General features: G+C 44.6%; 1 protein-coding gene across 2 annotated transcripts in view; it reads right to left on the reverse strand.

Annotated features, from left to right (window-relative positions):
- The window catches only part of RASGRF2 (Ras protein specific guanine nucleotide releasing factor 2), a 176,654-nt gene that overhangs the window by 57,293 nt on the left and 100,565 nt on the right, over positions 1-18,796 (reverse strand). Inside the window, exons 16-17 of one of the 2 annotated variants that reach the window (XM_001509960.4) lie at positions 18,603-18,725; positions 16,851-16,940 (exon numbers count right to left, since the gene is read on the reverse strand). In XM_001509960.4, the coding sequence (XP_001510010.2) occupies positions 16,851-16,940; positions 18,603-18,725 (213 nt within the window). Of the gene's footprint in view, positions 1-16,850; positions 16,941-18,602; positions 18,729-18,796 lie in introns of both variants that reach the window. The other variant, XM_007656761.3, reaches the window with a different exon arrangement.

The raw sequence follows: 18,796 nt of genomic DNA on the forward strand, positions 1-18,796 counted from the left end.
GTCTTAATCCCCATTTTACAGATCAGTTAACTGAGGCACAGAGGAAGTGAAGTGACTTGCCCAAGGTCACTCAGCAGAAAAGAGATGAAGCTGGGATTAGAACCCATGCCCTTCTGACTCCCAGGTCCTTGCTCTACCCACTGGGCCATGCTGTTATGGATGCAACCCAAGTACCCATGGTATGTGTCCACAATTGGAAAACAGCAATTTTGGTTGCTGCATCTTGAGGAAGACAAACTAGAGGAGAAGATGATTGGGGGGTGGAAAAGTTTCCGCTTGGGGACATATGAAAAAGATTAGTTCTTCGGCCTTTCCAGACTACAGCTGAGAGGGGCCACGCATGAAGTTTTCAAACTCATGAAGGGTAAGGACAGGGCAAACATGAAATTGTTGTTCACCACATCTCACGTTTAAGAGCAACACTGAAGCCTGAAGTGGATAGATTTAACAAAACAGAGAGAAACCCTTCTCCACAGACTGGGTGGTAAGCACATGGAATTCATTACTACAGGAAACAGTACAGGCCAAAAATATCAGCAGGGTCAAGAGGAGTTTGGATAAATTCATGTAGCAAGAAGTACATAATAGATTAGTAAAGGGAAAGTTAGAGCAGTTCACTCTTCCTGTCTTTAACATTTGGACAAATTTTGGTGTGGGAATTAATTTTTAAAAATAAATCAAACCACTACCATTTCCTAATGTCAACCATCATTCATGGCCCAAGTTCATCTCCATACTATAGTGATGCCTCCTTATTTTCATACCATTTATGACTACCCAGGAACTTGTCTTCATTTCAATTAGGAGTGACCCCAATGATGGGGCAAAAATGGAAAAAGTATCTGAAGATTGTTTACAAATCTGATATTACATAGCCCAGTGGTTCTCAAATGAAATTAAAAGAGGTGAATTAAATACCCCAAAGAAATGCTTTCTATCACAACTATAAAATGGCTTTTGAAAACTAACTACACAGTTATTGCTTCAGGCTGAGATCCAGCTTCCAGGTTGGTGGTGATATGGGTAGCCTTCCCTGGTGGGCCTGCCAACCCCCACACTTTAGGGACAGCTGGCCCTGGTGACAGAATCACTACAAGGAAGGCAGAGGCCTGGGTCAGCAATACCAAGGTTAGGTTGGCCCCACTCTGTAGTTGAGTTCTATCTGTGACGCCTGGACATTTGATATTTGCCCAACCCCCAACCCCACAGCACAGATCTTTACATTACACATTATAAATTACTTATAATGCCTGCCTCCTCCTCTAGACTGGAAGCTCTTTATGGACAAGGAAGATGTCTGCTAATTATGTCGTGCTGTACACAGCCAAGTGCTTAGAACAGTGCTCTGCACATAGTAAGTGCTCACTAAATACCACTGATTCATTGATTGAGGCCCGGGTCTCTGCGCTGCCCAGACCAAGAGTGGTTTAATTTAAAGCCAAGAGGCCCAAAGAAAAGCAGGTAGGGGTGACTTCCTTGACAGTTATCAAGTTAAGCGGTCAACTCGCAGTGGTGGCATGTGGCAGAGTGTCTTCTGAGCCTCTCAGGATAACTGCTGCTTGGGATATTCAAGACAGCATCTGTTACCAGTGGTCCAAGGGGCCACTGCAGAATAAAAGCAGCAAGATATGCCAGCTGCAGAATAAAAGCAGCAAGATACCCACTCTGGAACTGTTCAAAGAGAAGTTTTACACATACTAGCATCAAAACAAAGATCTCTCAAGGAATGTGTTCCCACACACTTTCAACAAAAGAGGAACTTCCTTGATATGAGGCAGTATGGTCTAGTGGATAGAGCACAGGCCTGGGAGTCAGAGGACCTGGGTTCTAATCCTGTCTCCAGCGCTTATCTGTTGTGTGGCCTTGGGCAGGTCATTTAACTTTTCTGAACCTCGGTTACCTCATCTGTAAAATGAGGATTAACACTGTCAGCCCGACATGGGACATAGACTGTGTCCAACCTGATTTGCTTGTATCCACCCTGGTACTAAGTACAGTGCCTGGAACATAATAAGTGCTTAACGAATACCATAAATAAATAAAAAGAAGAAATTCCCACAGACGCTCATCACAAGAAAAGATGAACTTGCTCATCCTGAAGGACTCTTTGATGAACTGGTAACTAAGGGGAGGAGTCTATGAAGCACTAGGGAGTTTTGATTTATTTGACTATAGAAGGCAAAAGCTTTCATTAGAGCTCCCCACATGCCAGGGTTCCCCCTCCCAGCATAATCTGGTAGAGCAGAACCTGGTAGACGCACAACTTTGCAGCAAAGGCTTCTGCCTTTTATGGCCAATCAGATTATGCTGGAATGATGCACCCAGGCATGTGGGGCCAGTGAAGTGCTCTAATAAAGAGGGAAGCAAGGAAGTGCTTTTGGGGGGAGGGGAAAGAGGCCTCTCTCTACCCAGAATCTGGGCTCAGCTCTCCCCACATTACCTCATAGAGGGTGACTAGGCAGGGGGCCTGAGGGTCTGGGCTCTACTTACTCTGCCCTGCCCCGGGGACAACGGCCATATAGGGCCCACCTTGGGGCCAGGATCCACCAGCTTGGTCCCTGGGGAGTGACCTCTTCAGAACTCTTGCTGCCGTGGCAGTCAAGTCAGCATGTCTCTGCAGGGACAACAGCCCACAACAGGGCCAGTGGGCCCCACCCGGGAAGGGGCACAGGCTGTGACATCTCTGAATCAGTGTGGAGGGTGGTCACTTCGGGGTTCTGCAGCAGCCTTCTCACTGCAGCTTTTTAGGCCACCCCCAGTCTGCAGACACTCCTCCTCCAGGACGGCCCTGCACATGTGCAGCCACCATCTTGAAAATGGCATGGGGGGTGTGGGGGTGGTTCTAAAGAGTCTCGCCTCAGGGTGTGTGACATTCCAAATATGACCCTGAGCACTAGGGACACTATCAAGTTTTGGGGTGGGATAAGGATTTTAGGGAATCATGTCACTTCTGGAATATCCTAATCTCCACTTTCAGTAATCAGAACTGGCCCAAGACTCAGCAGCAAAGAGCTGGACACCTTAGCCAATCTCAGAGAAAGAGAAGGGAGGCTGGAAAATGAAGGGGAGCAGGAGTTGAAAGGGCAATCAAGAAGTGGAAGTGATGGAGGGGCATTTAAGAAAAAGCCTAGGCATGACAACTGCTAATGAGACATTCTCAATGTGATATTTGTAACAGAAATTTGTGCTCCCAAGGCACCTTTCATTTGCAGTTATCCCAGTGCTATATAAACAGTCATTAATTCTCCCAACACCCTATAAAGTAGTATTATTATCCATGTTTTACAACGAGGAAATTGACACTCAAAGAGGTTAAGTCGTACGCCTAGAGACACACAGTGAGTCAGCCGCAGAATCAGAAATCAGAGTTCTTTCATCACTAGCCAGAAAGGTCAAATTAATTGTAAAGATGCAAGGCAATTGTTTTGCAGCCAACTAAAGGAGTTAAAGGGGTGAGCATGGAAGAGGGAAGGGAAAAGAAAGGGAGGGGAGGGAAAGAAGGAAGGGAGAAGGGAGGAGTGGCTGAAAGAAAGGAGAGGAGAGGAAAGGGAAGGTGCAGAGAGGTGGGGGAGAGGAGAGAAGGGAAATGAGGGGATGGGAGGAAGGCAACCTATACACTTTTCAAACATGCACATTCTTTTTATAAACAACAGATCATAACCCTCACAGATCTGGAGCAACCATTTGGAAAATGATAAATTGAATTTTGGCAGATATCTTTGAAGTGCTATTCTGAGGAGCTTCTGGAATTAGTTCTAACTCATTTTTCCCTCTGGAGATTCTCCCTGACAAGTTTCTAGTCTTCCCCATGCTTCATCCCAGAAGACATTAGCCCTTGGTGACAGGGTCAGATTAGGCTTTCCCCGAAGGTGACCTGGGAAAGAGAGGAAAGATGCGGGGACAGGGGGAGCTTTCTGGTCCCCAGGAATGGGGGCTGGAATTGGCCAGCCGGTGGTCACAGTCTTAATCCCCATTTGACAGATAAGGTAACTGCGGCACAGAGAGGTTTAGTGACTTGTCCAAGGTCACACAGCAGACAAGTGGCAGAGCCAGGATTAGAACCATGTCCATCTGACACCCAGGCTCATGCTCTATCCATTAGGCCATGCTGCATCCCATGTGGATGCCCCTGATGGCTTCTCTGCATAGTAGATGAGCTGGTGACAGCTCTATTAATGAATCCCTACCGCCACGCTAATTCAACAATGTGCTTCGGCCTGCCCATGGCAATTCTACTAGCAAGCCCCATAGTGCCTCCAATACCCCTCTCTTCTCCCTCCCCCTCACATACCCCTCTCAGAGCAGATTCAGAACACTGGGTTCTGTAATCACCCATTTTTGTGCCAGTCTAACACAGCATGAAAGAAATGAATCGCAGCTTCACTAGCACCCTGGCTTTACAGATCCCTGTGAGAACCATAATTATGTCTTAAACACTGGATTAGGGAATTCTAAGGTCTCTATATATCTGCTGATTTTTTTCCCTACAACATACAAAGTGCAACATACAATTCAAAATGCTAAACATACAACATACAATTTCAAAATGCTAAACATACAAATGACATCCAATTGCAACAGCAAATAGAGAAGCAGTCTGACCTATAGGAAAGAGCCCAGGCCTAGGAGTCAGGGGACCCATGTTCTAATCCCAACTCTTCCTCTTGGTTGCTCTGCGATCTTAGACATCTCACTTAATTTACCTGTGCCTTCGTTTCCTCATCTGTAAAACAGAGAATCAAAACTGTTTTCCTTCCTACCCAAGCACTTAGTACAGTGTTTAGCACATCATAATCACCTGCATATCACAATTTCATTATTATTATTATCTACACCTGTAGAGGAAAGAGAAGGAAATCAAATTCTAGTTTTTGAATGACTGAGCGTACATATTTTTATGTAAAAACTACCCTTCCAGTGAGATTGCCTGAGAGCAGTAATTAAATCTCAGAGGATCAGAAATTATGACGAACCATCATTGCACTGTAAAATTACACTCAGACAAGGGGGAACCTATCAAAGAGAATGGAACACTTCATCCTAAAAGTGAACATCTATTTTTAAAAATTAGACTTCAAGCCACTTTGTCTGATCTGGGTGCGCTCATTAAGCAGACACACTTGCGTCCCAGGTACATCCTGTTTCCATTCCTTTAGCCCAGGCACCGGGCGCCAGTGCATCCGTCCTACTTTCATTATCTAAATATCATGATTTCTGGTCCCCAAAGCTCCCAATTTATCCACATTTGAAACTCTCTTCCAGTCAGTCATGGATCAGTTCAAAACGAAAACAGAAAAAGCTCAAAATTTCTCAAAGTTAGAACTGATGAAAACTGGAATGATATCTACCCACATTCACTAACCACAATGTTCAGATTGCAAAATTGACACAGATTATGTCCACGTTGGCCCAGGCTGTAATCAACTCAACTCTGAACAACAGATCACTGGGAGACAGGAGGCCAGACTCCTTGTAAACCCAATTCCTGGGCCCTTCCCGTCAGCCTGACACCTCTCATAGAATTCACTCTTATTTTTTGACAAGTACAAAAAGTTTGGGGGTTTTTTGTTCATTCTGGTCATTCTTCCTTCTCCAATTCTTCAACGTATTTAAGAAGAGTCTCTGTCTCTGGAATTGCAAATAACATCAAATAATAGAGGCTCCATGACAAGTCTAAGAATTGGCCCTATCTTCTGCTACTTGAGATTTTTAACTTTAAAAAAGGCTTTAATTCATTCACACATATTAATTCATTCATTCTCTCTCTCTCCCTCCCCCACTCCCTCCGCACAAACACACTCAATAAACCTCCAGCACAATATAAAGAGATAGGCGGCAGCCACCCAGAAAGGAAAAAGAAAATGTTGGTGATCAAACCTTTGAGAACAGCTAAGAGGGAACAATCTTATACCCTCCTGGTTCACAGCGGTGACGCTTGCTTTAAGGTTTTAGTTTGTGAGTCCCGGGTGGTGCCTCTCCTGGAGTGGGGCCCTTCTAGCTCCCTGGGACAAGGCGAGGAACCATGTTCCTTGAGGGTCTGGGTTACCCCTACGAAGCCAGGTGAGATATGCAGGGAGGAACAGGAATACAGTCAGGTAACTAGGGCCCCTTGCTGCTCCTAAGAGAGGAGGGTGTCCTGCACTAAAGGGTGACTGTGCCTCCTTAAAACATTAAACCCAACTCGTGGCTTCTTCAATGAGAGCAGGGGGGCGGCAGTCTGGGAACCCAATGTGGGACAGGAACTGTGGAACAGAGCTGGGGGAACAACTCCAGAGGGTGAATAGTGGTGGCTGGGGAGGGGACCCAGATGGAAGGGATGGCCACAGTAGTGGCTATCTTCACAGTAGAGGGGCTGTCAGGAAAGGCCAGCCCAACTAAGCTTGGGGGAGAAGACAGTTTTTCCTTGAAGCTACCAAAGGCCAGTTCTCTCTGGTCAGAAACTCCGAATAACAAACAACCTGGATGCATTTATACAGCAGAGGTACAATAACGCTCATGCTTTAACTTAAAAGATAACATTTCACTTCTTAGCATGTGAGCTCCAGATGGATAAGGCTTTAACACCCGAAAAATGACAAATGATGGTTTTACAAACTGTGGAATTGATCCAAAATACCAATAGTAGGCTTCAAAGTCCTCAACCCAGACACCCCACTTTAACTGGCCTCCACTTCTCATTGTCCCACTTTCCCGCCCAGTATCTCTTCATCTACACCCACACTCTCTGGGACCTCACTCACTCGACGGCTTCAGTTACCACCTCTACGTATGACCCCCAATCCACCTCAACCTCTCTAGCCCTGATCTCTCTCCCATTATTCAATCTCCTATTTTCTCTTGTCACCAGATATCTTCACTTGGATGTCCATTAGCACCTCATACTCAACATATCTAAAACTAAAATTCCCTTCTCCCCTCTTTCTTTTTCCTATCTTTCCCAATAATTCTACCTTCTTCCCTATACTAATATCTTTTAGATGTCATCCTCAACTACTCTCTTCCACATCCAATTAACTGCTAAATCTTGCCAGTTCTTTTGACGGAATAATTCTTGGACCCACCCCTTTACTTTGTACCCAAACAGCCTCCACTTCCCCAACTGTTTTTTTTTAGTGATAATTGTAAAACAATTACTATGTGGCAAACATTGTACTAAGCACTCAGGTAGATGCAAGGTAATTAGGTCAGACACCATCCCTGTCCCACACGGGGCTCATAGTCGAAGGAGAAGTGAAAACAGGTCCAAACTTTCTTCACACTATGGGAGAACATGTCTACCAACTCAGCTTAATTGTACTCTCCCAAGAGGTAAGTAAAGTTTGTGACAGTGGTATCACTAAATGCCACTAATGATGACGATGTTGAGGATTACTGTAACAGTCTCCTCATGGGTGCCCCAAACTCTTGCCGCTCCCCTCTTCAATCCATACCCCATACCACTGTCCAGATGGACTTTCTGAAATGTTTCTGAGCACACATCTCTCCAATCCTCAAAAATCTCCAGTGGCTCCCCATGTCCTCTAACAGCAAAAAAAAGTTCCTTATCTCTGCCTTCAAGGCTCTCCACCATTCTGGTTTGCTACCAATTTTGAATCCACTAGACAGTAAGCCCTCCACAGACAATAGTATAGCCCCACCCCATACGGTTAGCACAGTGAAAGTGCTCAACAAATACTGATAATGAAAATATGAATAAATTTACAAAATTTTCAAGTTAAGCAGTGTCAAAGACTTATCTGGAAAACTACTAAACAGCTGACAACAGAGCAGGTGAAGTGCCTCAGAAACAACACTGAGGGAAGAAGAATTGTTATTTCCACAGCAAAGGTATTTGGATTGTCTTGGGTTCAGGGAACCCAGGGTGGCTGAGTTTCATATGTTGGGCCATAAATAAATCATCTGCCTGATGGGTCCGGGGAAATTTCAGCTATTTTCCAGATTTCACGCCTCTTTGTGTTCAGCCATGCCACTTCTTGAAAAGCGGACTGGTAGAGGAAAACTGCTGCCCACACCCCAAAGGAAGTACTCTGAGAGGCTCAGATGGAGCCTGGGTACCCATAAAGTATGTTTTTGAACTATGCACTCCTTCTGCACTAATCACTCAAACAAATGATCAGCTGCAGGTACCCTTCCCCACTACCCTGGCCCCGACCTCCAGGGCCCCAGTGTGGGCGAGAGACTGCCCAACTTCCACAGCACTGGGCTACCTTCGGTCACTGCTCCAGCCGAAGACACAATGGGAGTGGGAGATTTGTTCAATTTTTCAAATGCTGGGTAGGCTACTGCTATGGCTGTGTCTTCTGTGACTGTAGGTCTGTGCCATGAGAAGCCTGAATACCCTGCTCCTCCAATGGTATCTGTACTAGTCCTTGATGTTTACATTTGTGTTTCATCTTTCCTTATGTATCTGTCACTAAGTCCTTCCCCATCCTTATTCTTAATAATAATTCTGGTATTTGTTAAGAGCTTACTGTGTGCCAAGCACTGTACTAAGCGCTGGGGTGGATACAAACAAATTGGTTTCGGCACAGTCCACGGGGCCCATGGTCTTAATCTCCATTTCACAAATGAGGTAACTGAGGCACAGATAGGTCAGGAGACCTTCCCAATGTCACACAGCAGACAAGTGGTGGAGGTGCAATTAGAACCTGGGTCCTCTGACTCCCAGGTCTGGACTCTTTCCACTAGTCCATGTGGCTCCCCGTAGTCTAAGACTGTGGGCCCCACTGGGGGCTGGGGCCAATGTCAATTTTTCAGCTGTGTGCCTAATAATAATGGTGGTATTTGTTAAGCACTTACTATGTAACCAAGCACTGGGGTAAATATAAGATAATCAGGGTGTCCCACGTGGGGCTCACAGTCATAATCCCCATTATACAGATGAGGTAACTGAGGCACAGAGAAGTTAGGTGACGCCTAAAGTCACACAGCTGATAAGTGGCAGAGCTGGGATTAGAACTCACGACTTCGGATTTCCAAGCCCGTGCTCTTTCCAGCACTTAGCAGAGTGCTGTGCATGCAGAACTCACAGAATAATTACTATTACTACTCTTACTCTGCCTCCCCTAGTTATTAAAAATCATAGACAAAACTATGAAATAAGACAAGAAAATCCCTGAAGATATCTTCCTTGGTTAAGGTCCTTTAGTCACATCTTAGGAAGAGAAAAGCTTTCTTTAAAGCAGATTTGAAACCATCTGCACTGCTGGGAGCTTGGATGTGTTTTTTAAATTTTGACTTGTCAAGTTAGTTAGTGGTTAAGCCTCTCTCAAAATGCCTGGCTGACACAGTCTGTAGAAGTCTTGCTCCAAAAAGCAGAAAGAAAGCAGATAGCTTCGATGATGGACGAGAGCATCTTTGGTCTTTAGGGAAAGAGATGGCCATCGCCTCATTCCCTTTGACCAAAACTGGGAGCCAGGGTGAGCTTTATTATCTAAAACTTTGAATATTTGGCACGTAATAATCTGAAGAGTCTTTATTAACCCCTTGCCGTGTTCAGAGCACTCTACTAAGCACTTGGAAGAGTACAATGGAGTAAAGAGACAAAATACCTTCCCTCAAGGAGCTTACCATCTACCGGGGGAAAGAGGTATTAAAATAAACTACAGGTAGGGGAAGCAAGAGTATAAGAATATGCACATATGGACATGGGGGTGAGGGGTGGGATGGAAAATGGATATACTCGAGTGCCTATCGAGGGAGGGAGAGGAAATAGAGTGGGCTGATGAGAGATTAATCAGGGAAGGCTTACTGGAGATGTGTTTTAGTAGGGCTTTAAAGATGAGGGGATATGTTGGAAATGAAGGGGGAGGAAGTTCTGTGATTCAGTCACCCAGGTTGGGGGACCAAGGACCAGCTCGCAGGAATTCATTGTAGTACTAGTGGTTTGCACAATGCCACCTGCACTCTCTCATCCCGGACAGGCTAAGCGCTGGGGCTGGTACACGACATAGAAATCCGATCTGATATGGTGCCTGTCTCACATGGGGTTCACAGTCTAAGAGGTTGGAAGAGCAGGTATGTTATCCCTACAGACAATGAAACTGAGGCCCAAAGGGGCATGCCTAAGGTTCCACAGCAGGTCAGTGGCAAAGCTGGAATCACAACCCAGATCTCCTGGTTCCCAGGCCTACCCTCTTTCCACTAGGCCTCCCTGCCTCAAAAGCAGCATGGAGTAATGGAAAGAGCATGGGCCTGGGAGTCAGAGGACCTGGGTTCTAATCCCTGCTCTGCCATTTGTCCGCTGTGTAAGCCTGGGGAAGTCACTTCACTTCTCTGTACATCAGTTACCTCATCTGTAAAATGGGGATTAAGACTGGGAGCCCCACGTGGGACAACCTGACTATCCTGTATTTACCCCAGAGCTTAGAACAGTGCTTGGCATAAAGGAAGCACTTCACAGATACCATAATTATAATTATTACTATTATTATTCATGCCACCCTGGGTCAGCCAGAGCTGCTTGCCCATTTCCCAAGTCCAGGTTGAACCTTTGCTTCATTCCGAAGGCCTTCATGCACTTTAAGGGCACAAGGAAAACTGGAGATCACCCAGGTCATTTGGGCTTCACTTCTTGGCCTCCCTTTGACTGTGTAATGGGGGCCCCCCCTGTGCTAAGTGCTCTGTGATTTCCTGTGAGCTGGCCGCTCTCCTCAAGGACCCAGAGGTCTCTCAGAGCCAAAGTGAGAAGACTTTACTAGTGGGATGAGTCAAGACCAGGGCATAACAGGGATTCTACATTATTCTGAATTCTAGCTGGGTCTTTAAATTTCCGCCAGTTGAACCCTCAGAAATGCAGGGAACAGTTTCATCTTCTTTCCCTTCCTCCCTCCCTCCCGCAACCCAATTCCAGGGCCTCAGGTGGGGGACTCCCTGAACGACAGGAACCATCCCTTATATCCTTGAACTTTGAAGGAACTGCCCCACTTTCCAGCCCCTTTCATCCTCTGACTCAGGTGAGGCTGCCTAGTAAATGTTGGGTATGAGGAGGAAGGGGAGGAGGAGAAAAAGGAAGAGAAAGAAGAGGACAAGGAAGAAGAGGAGGAGGAAGAGGAAGGAGAGGAGGAGGGAAGGGAGAAGGAGGACAAGGACGAGGAGGAGGAGGGTGAGGAGCAACAGCCTTGTTGTGCTCTGGGTTCAAACTGGGCCAACTCATCTCCAACTGGGTTGTTGCTGCGATGGAAGGGAAAGGTGTTATGTGTCACAAAGGCAAACTTCAATTTTCTCTTAAAATGATAATTACACTTTTTATATCAGGAGTAAAGCTTCACAATAGCTACACAGGGAGGCGCCTCTCAGTGTGAAGAGGAGTATTTAGCTATTAAGTTTCCTTGTATTGCTAAGCAACAGTTTTGTTAAAATCAAACAGCTTGGGATTCGGGAGTAGAAGAAAACATGAGTCTATTCAAGCCATGTCTTAGCAGGCAATTGTAGAAGGGGGACGGTGCTCTCATATCTTGAAATATAAGGATAGTCTAAACCAATTTATTAATTTTGGGTTGCCCCCAAATTTTGCAAATATTTGACGGGTATCTTGCATGTGGTATTCAAATGAAATAAATAAGATGAAACTCTGTTATTTGCTTCATTCAGAAAATAAGCCACCTGGAAAAACCCTCATTAAGACCATTTGGTTTAAACAGTTGCTTAAGGAAAGTTTCCTTTATGCTATGGCCGCATGGGTTGCTCAGAATTTTAATGAACTCTTATTACAAAAATGAATCCCTTAGTAGCTCACTAAGGACAAAGAGCCTAAAGCAAAACTAGACAAGTAACAGTTAAGGTTCTGTGTTGTCTGCCCTTCCCTTCTCTTCACAAGTTTATTACAGCATCCCACATCATAGAAACCCCTCAGCCATCTGTAGCACGTATGTCCATACTTATTCTCATCTTCAGCACTCAAGATAATGCATTTATTCAACTAAACCTTAAGCAACTTATGTTGCTCACTCTTGGCACTTATGAACTTTATTTATACCCTCCTTAACACATTTGTGTATCTAGGTCCGCTCAATTTATTTCAACCACACTACTTGGAAATAGTTTTATGTTGCTTTCCCCAATTAGCATGTAAGCCCTTGTGTGCAGGGAATTTGTCACTGTAATTCTGTACTTCCAATCATCTAATATAGTCCACTGTGCCAAATGGGGGCTCAATAAATTCTACTACCACTATAGAACTGGTATGGGTGAGAAGTCAGGGGATTCTCCTCCTAAGAACTATTCGTTTCGTTGTAAGCAATTTTTACTTTGGTTTGTTTAACTTCTAAATTATTGCTCCTAAATTCACTCTTCTTTTTGTCCATTACTATGGGTGCCTCAAAGCAGCCAAATTCAACAATCTGTTTGTACTCCAGAAATCCACGTTTACTCAGGCACACCCACACTCACTTTAGATTAGAAAAATGTCTTCCTACACACAAAAGGTATGTGTGTAAAGTGGGGATGGGGCACATCTGGAAAACTCTGATAATTATGGCATTTATTATACCCTGTGTGCTAAAGCCTGGAATAGATTTATGATCATCAGATCAGGCACAGTCTTGACTCACAAGAGGCTCTCAATATGTCTTGTCTCCATTTTACAGGTGAGGAAACTGGGGCACAGAGAAGTTAAGTGACTTGCCCACAGTCACACAGCACAGCTGGCATCAGAACCCAAGTCTTCTGGCTCCCAGGCCTGTGCGTTTTTCACTAGGTCACAATGCTTCTCTAGATTTTTGATTGTTTCAAAAAATCTAACGGACACTTCACACCAACCCTTTTACACCACAAAACAAGAATATCTTTATCTTTTCCTGCTAAGCCCCAGTGAGAGAGAGTGCTGCTCCCTGGGACACAGGAATGGCCAAATCTGCCCATTCTGGATTCAGTATCCCACCCCGCCACTTCTCCAGAAGGAATGACCTTCTATTTGGGGTGATAGCCAGGCCGAATTCCCATGGCACCAGGCCACAAGGTGGATCTTCCCAACCCTTTCCGCCTTTATACAGTTTCAATATGCTTTGGACCAAGCTGCTGTCCTGAGGCCCAGAGGAACTGAACGTGGCCTTTGGCAACTGGAGGCTACTGCTTTCTCCCCTGCTGTTACACTCTTTCCTGCCTGATTGTGCTTCCACTGTTTGCTAGAAGAATTCACCACTCTAACCCAATCTGCAGGCTACATGAGACTCTGGAATAATGGAGGGAGATGCCTGCCAGTCTCCTAAAGTGGGCTATGGCTAGACCAAGTGGGAAGAGAGCCTGGGAGCCAGAGGACCTGGGTTCTAAATTCAGATCCACCACTTGTCTGCTGTGTGACATTGAGCAAGGCACCTAACTTCTCTGTACCTCAGTTTCTTCAACTGTAAAACTGGGATTCAATACCTATGCTCTCTCTCCTACTTAAACTGTGATCTTCTTGTGGGACAGGGACTATGTCCAATTTGATTAACTGGTATCTACCAAAGAGCTTAAAACAATGCTTGACACATACGTAGTAAGTGCTTAACAAATACCATAAAAAAGGCACACACCAAATACTTCCAAGTCCTTGGGTACTCATATCCCTTACCCTGGCCCTCAACTACACAGATTTTCAAGACTACTGCTTCCTCCTGCCTGGAGTTTATTTTAGTGTCTGTCTCCCCAACAAGATTGTTGTACTTAAGGACAATTATGTCTACTAACTCTACTGAATCAAAGTGGAAGCAAAATGAAGATCCTTCACCTTAGAAAGACTCACTGCAAAGTGAGTTATTACTGCAAAGTGGAATCAATAATAACTAGAAAAATACTTGTGACAATGTAAAGGGCCCTAAGGAGATTCAATAACTGCAGGCTGTCCTTCTTGAGAGCAAGTTTTAGGACTGAATACAATTTTCATATAAAATACATCTTACTTGATTTGCCAAAAATGGGGTACAGCAGAGTTATTTATTGAGCACTTGCTGTATGCAGAGCACTATATCAACTGCTTTGGAAAGTACAATACAACAGAGTGGTACAAATGATCCCTGCCCACAAGGAGCTTACAGTCTACGGGGGGGAGAGACATTAAAATTGATTAGGGATTGGGGAAATAGTAGAATATAAGAATATTTACATAAGTATGGTGGGGCTGGGGGAGTCTCAAAGTGCTCAAGGGCTACACAGCCAGGTTCATAATCAATGCAAAGGGGAGGGTGGTAAAATCACATCTCCTTCAAAAGGTTTTCCCAGACCAAATGGGATAACCTTTTGGAGGAGATGTGATTTTACGAGGGTTTTGAAGGTGGGTTACCTAAGCATTTAGTACAGTGGTCAGACCCATTCAATTTGTTTTAAGACTAACATATTCAATTTTGCAAAGAAGTCATAAAAAATGTTACCCACCCTTTATTTCTCTCATCTTTTCCTGAAGTTCTTCTTATCCTTAGCTTACCTTGACCCACCCTCATTCTGAATTCACAAGAACCAGCAAATTCACAGTCCAAGGCAAGCCATGTGAAGGAGGGTAGAATTCTGTACCCTGGGAGCTGACAACAAAGACTAAATAAAGCACCTGACCATGTAAATATACACCTCAAGACAACACTGAACAACAATGAAATATTCCTCTGTAAACACCAGGTTCTGAAGGTGTTATTGCTAAAGCCAACTGGGGCCTTCTAAATCATAATGAAACTTTGCTTCAATTTCACAACTCACTGTGCTCAATGAAGTTATTTAGAACTAAAATCCATTTCCAATTACACAGTTTCAAATTTTCTCAAATGGAATACGGATTTTTTTCCCTCAATTTTCAACCACAAAGCCCCCTCCCCGATCTTACTCTTGTCTAATACCAGTGGAATAAATCAGTTTTTAAAATCCTGGCATTTGATTTTTATTTTAAGGTAGACCAATTTTTCATGAAGTTGTAGAGCAAGAAAAAGTCAAACTATTCAAAATATATCAATATTCCCATTAAGAGCAAAATGAAGATCCTTCACCTAAGAAAGACTTACTGCAAAGTAAGTTATCATTGCAAAGTGTAATCAACAATAACTAGAAAAATACTTGTGACAATGTAAAGGGCCCTAAGGAGATTCAATATCATCACTGCAGGCTGTTAGGTACAATTTTAATGGCCCTTCCTGAGAGCAAGTTTTAGGACTGAGTTCAATTTTCATATAAAAATACATCTTATTTGATTTGCCCAAAATGTACTGGGTACAGCAAGTGCAGCAGGAACTGAATTCAGTCAGTCTGCACTCTAAAATTCAGAGAGAATTTACTTAATTACCATAAAGGTCCACGTACATCATGCATATTCCTCCGCTTATTTTATCATCAATTTGTATGGCTTCCTAATGAAAGCTACAAATATAAAACTTCCTGTCTGACTTCAAAACAGGGACTCTATTGCTTTCAATCTTCTCAAATATTTTTGCAAATAAATTAATCCCTAAATTCAAATTATGATCTCTATTCATTTGGGAGAAGGTACTCAGCAAGAGCTAAGAGTCTTAGAGAATCTCTAAGCCATTTTTAAAAATTTCACTCTTTGTATATCTTCCTTTGTGCCCTTAATGGGAACATAAGGAGAAGATAATGTTAAATTCTTCAAGTTCTCCTTATTTTCATTTTTTCATAACTGAAAAGGGGTTTTGTTTTCTCATTTTGAAGTTCACTTCTGAGGGGTGCAATGGGCCGAGGCTTTGAAATACTTTCACTGACCTTTCCAATCATATCTTCAATGCCACACAACTACAGTCTATAATTCAGACAGTACTCAAGATAAGGGAGAATTGAGCTTACTCCAGCTGTATACTGTATCCTTCTTGTCACCTTTTTGAAAGAATGACCATTTCTCCTAGAGTGTGTTTCCACTCTGCATTTTGGAAGTAGCCTGGCCTAGTGGATAGAGCATTGGCCTGGGAATAAGAAGGACCTGAGTTCTAATCCTGGCTCTGCCACTTGACTACTATGTGGCCTTGTATGTAACATAATTTCTCTGTGCCTCTGTGCGTGGAAACACACACTCTAGGAGAAATGGTCATAGTTTCAAAAAGGTAAGGATACAATATAGAGCTGTAACAAGCTCAATTCTCCCTGATCATGAATACTATCTGAATTATAGACTGTGGTTGTGTGACACTGTAGATATCGTGATTGGGAAGATCAGTGAAAGTGGTTTTAAAGGCTTGGCACGATGCATTTACCTCATCTGTAAAATGGGGATTAAAGCTGTGAGCCCCATGTGGGACATGGACTGATTGATCCAAATTGATTACCTTGTATCTACCCCAGAGCTTAGAACAGTACCTCTAACATATTGAGCACTTTACAGATACCTTACAAAAAACACTATTGGGAAATTAGGAAACATTGACCTGACAACGCACTTCTACCTGGATAGAACACACTGCGACATGAGAAGCAACTGCTGTGCTCCTGTGTATGACGGTTGAACTCAAAGTACTATAATGCACATTTTCCTTGACCCGAGCCATTCCAAGAATGTAACCCCCAGCATCATCGGACAACTATCAACACCTTCAGTGATCTGACAGCAAAAAGCTCCACATGAGTCACTTCCACATGAGTCACTTCCTGGGTTTACTCTGAACATTGGGTTTCCTGGGCACAAAAGTCAGTCCGTCAACAACTTCCGCACACTCCCGGTTAGTCCCTCTAGGCTTCACTCTATGGACAGGGACTGTGTTTAATTCCCACTTGTGTAATTTCTCTCAGCGCTTAGTACAGTGTTCTGCACACAGAAGGCGCTTAATACTATTGCAACTACTTTGGGATCTATGGAGTCCAGCTGCAAGGACACAAAAGGGCCATCGTGGCACCTTAAAAACAGAGTCGGAAGTCAGCTTTCCCCAGGACTCAGCATTTCTCACCTGGTGGACTTCCATGGCCTGCTGCGGCGGTGGCGATGGCGAAAGCTGAGGCTGGAGACACGGAACAGTGAGTGCTGTCGGCAGCCTGCCCTGTTCAATCAAAAATAAGAATAAAGCAACAGATGGTGAGAAACATCGACCCATCTTGAAATGAGCCCAAACACACTGATGACATTATAATTCTGATTCAGCCTGCATTTTGTCCCCATCTCTAGACTCTAAGCTAGTTGTGGGCAGGGAATGTATCAGTTTATTGTTAGATTGTACTCACCCAAGAGATTAACACAGTACTCTGCACACAGTAAGTGCTCAAAAAATACAACCGAATGAATCTGGACATGTTCAGACTTTTGGGCACAAGTTGGAAATCCCATCCACTACACTGGAAGAGTTCAACCAAATTCCAAATACAGAAGGCAATTCCCCCTTGCCGTGCAGGCTACGACTGAGCTGTTTTCAAGTGTGGCTGGTGGCTGGAGATGTCTAGGCATACAGCAGGCGCTGGGGGGGAGGACAGAAGCAGCGTGGCCTAATGGATAGAGCTCAGCCCTCGGAGTCAAAAGGACCTGGGTTCTAAACCCGGCTCCACCACTTGACTGCTGAGTCACCTTGGGTAGGTCACTTTACTTCTCTGGGCTTCAGCTCCCTCATCTGTAAAATGGGAATTAAGACTGTGAGCCCTGTGTCGAAAATGGACTTTGTCTAACCTGACTAGTTTGTATCTACCCCAGTGCTTAGTTCTGTGCCTGGCACGTAATAAGCACTTAAATACCACACTCACAATGTCTGCCTCCCTCCTACATGCAAGAAAGGCTGAAGCAGCGTGGCTCAGTGGAAAGAGCATAGGCTTGGGAGTCAGAGGTCATGGGTTTGAATCCCAGCTCTGCCACTTGTCATCTGTGTGACTGCGGGCAAGTCACTTCACTTTTCTGTGCCTGTTACCTCATCTGTAAAATGGGGATTAAGACTGTGAGCCTCCCGTGGGACAACCTGATTACCCTGTATCTCCCCCAGTGCCTAGAACAGTGCTCTGCACATAGTAAGCGCTTAACAAATACCAACATTATTATTACCTACTTGACAATGTGACCATCTCGCCCAGGTTGGGCCAGGTTGGGCTGCTGTGGGGCAAGCCTGGAGCCAAGAGTGTAAGCTCACTGCAGACCGAGAATGGGTCTCATGATACTGCTGTATGTTCTCAACTGTTTACAGGATGGTGTACGGCACCCAGTGTGCAATCGATAAACACTATTAGAAACTTCTTCTGCTAGCCATTTGCCATTGGCATGGCTTCCTTCCCTTGAGACACCTCCGCAGCACTCTGGCAGGGAGAAGAGCAGGCTCAAACAACCGTGAAGTCGGTAACTCTCTGATTCCAATGAAAGATAACAAAGAGAGAGACCAAGGGGCAGCAGAGGGAGGTGGTTTGTCCTTTCACGGTTCCCACGCGTGCTACAGACAAGAGAACCGAGCTCATTAACCGTTCTTGCACCAAGAACAGCTTCTACCAATCGGGATACAAAACTCTCGAGTTTTAGAGGGCGTCTCATCCAACGGCTATGCTGTCCACACATGCCTGTAATACAGGTAGTAGATTTAAAGTCTGGATATTTATAAGCTTATTGCTAGGGCAGTGGGCTACACCTGCCTCATTTTTACACTAGAGACAGAGGAAGGTTACTGAGCAAGTAATACTGCAGGGAGTTGAGATTCATCCCGGTTTTATTTTTCAGTTTAGGCTGCTGGACTCACCTGGCTGGCGGTAGCGGAGATGACGAGGGGTAGAGGGTGACCTGCAGGGGGACATTTCTGCCGCATCCGCAGGCGGGGCACTCTCAGGAATTGGTCGGTCCAGCGACGCAGACTCTAGAACAGCTGCTTTAAAAGAGTATGGATTTCAAGACTTGTTCTGCCGTCCCCCTGCACCCTCCACTGTCACAGCAAGT

Source organism: Ornithorhynchus anatinus, chromosome 1, assembly GCF_004115215.2.
Source record: "Ornithorhynchus anatinus isolate Pmale09 chromosome 1, mOrnAna1.pri.v4, whole genome shotgun sequence".
NCBI lineage: Eukaryota > Metazoa > Chordata > Mammalia > Monotremata > Ornithorhynchidae > Ornithorhynchus > Ornithorhynchus anatinus.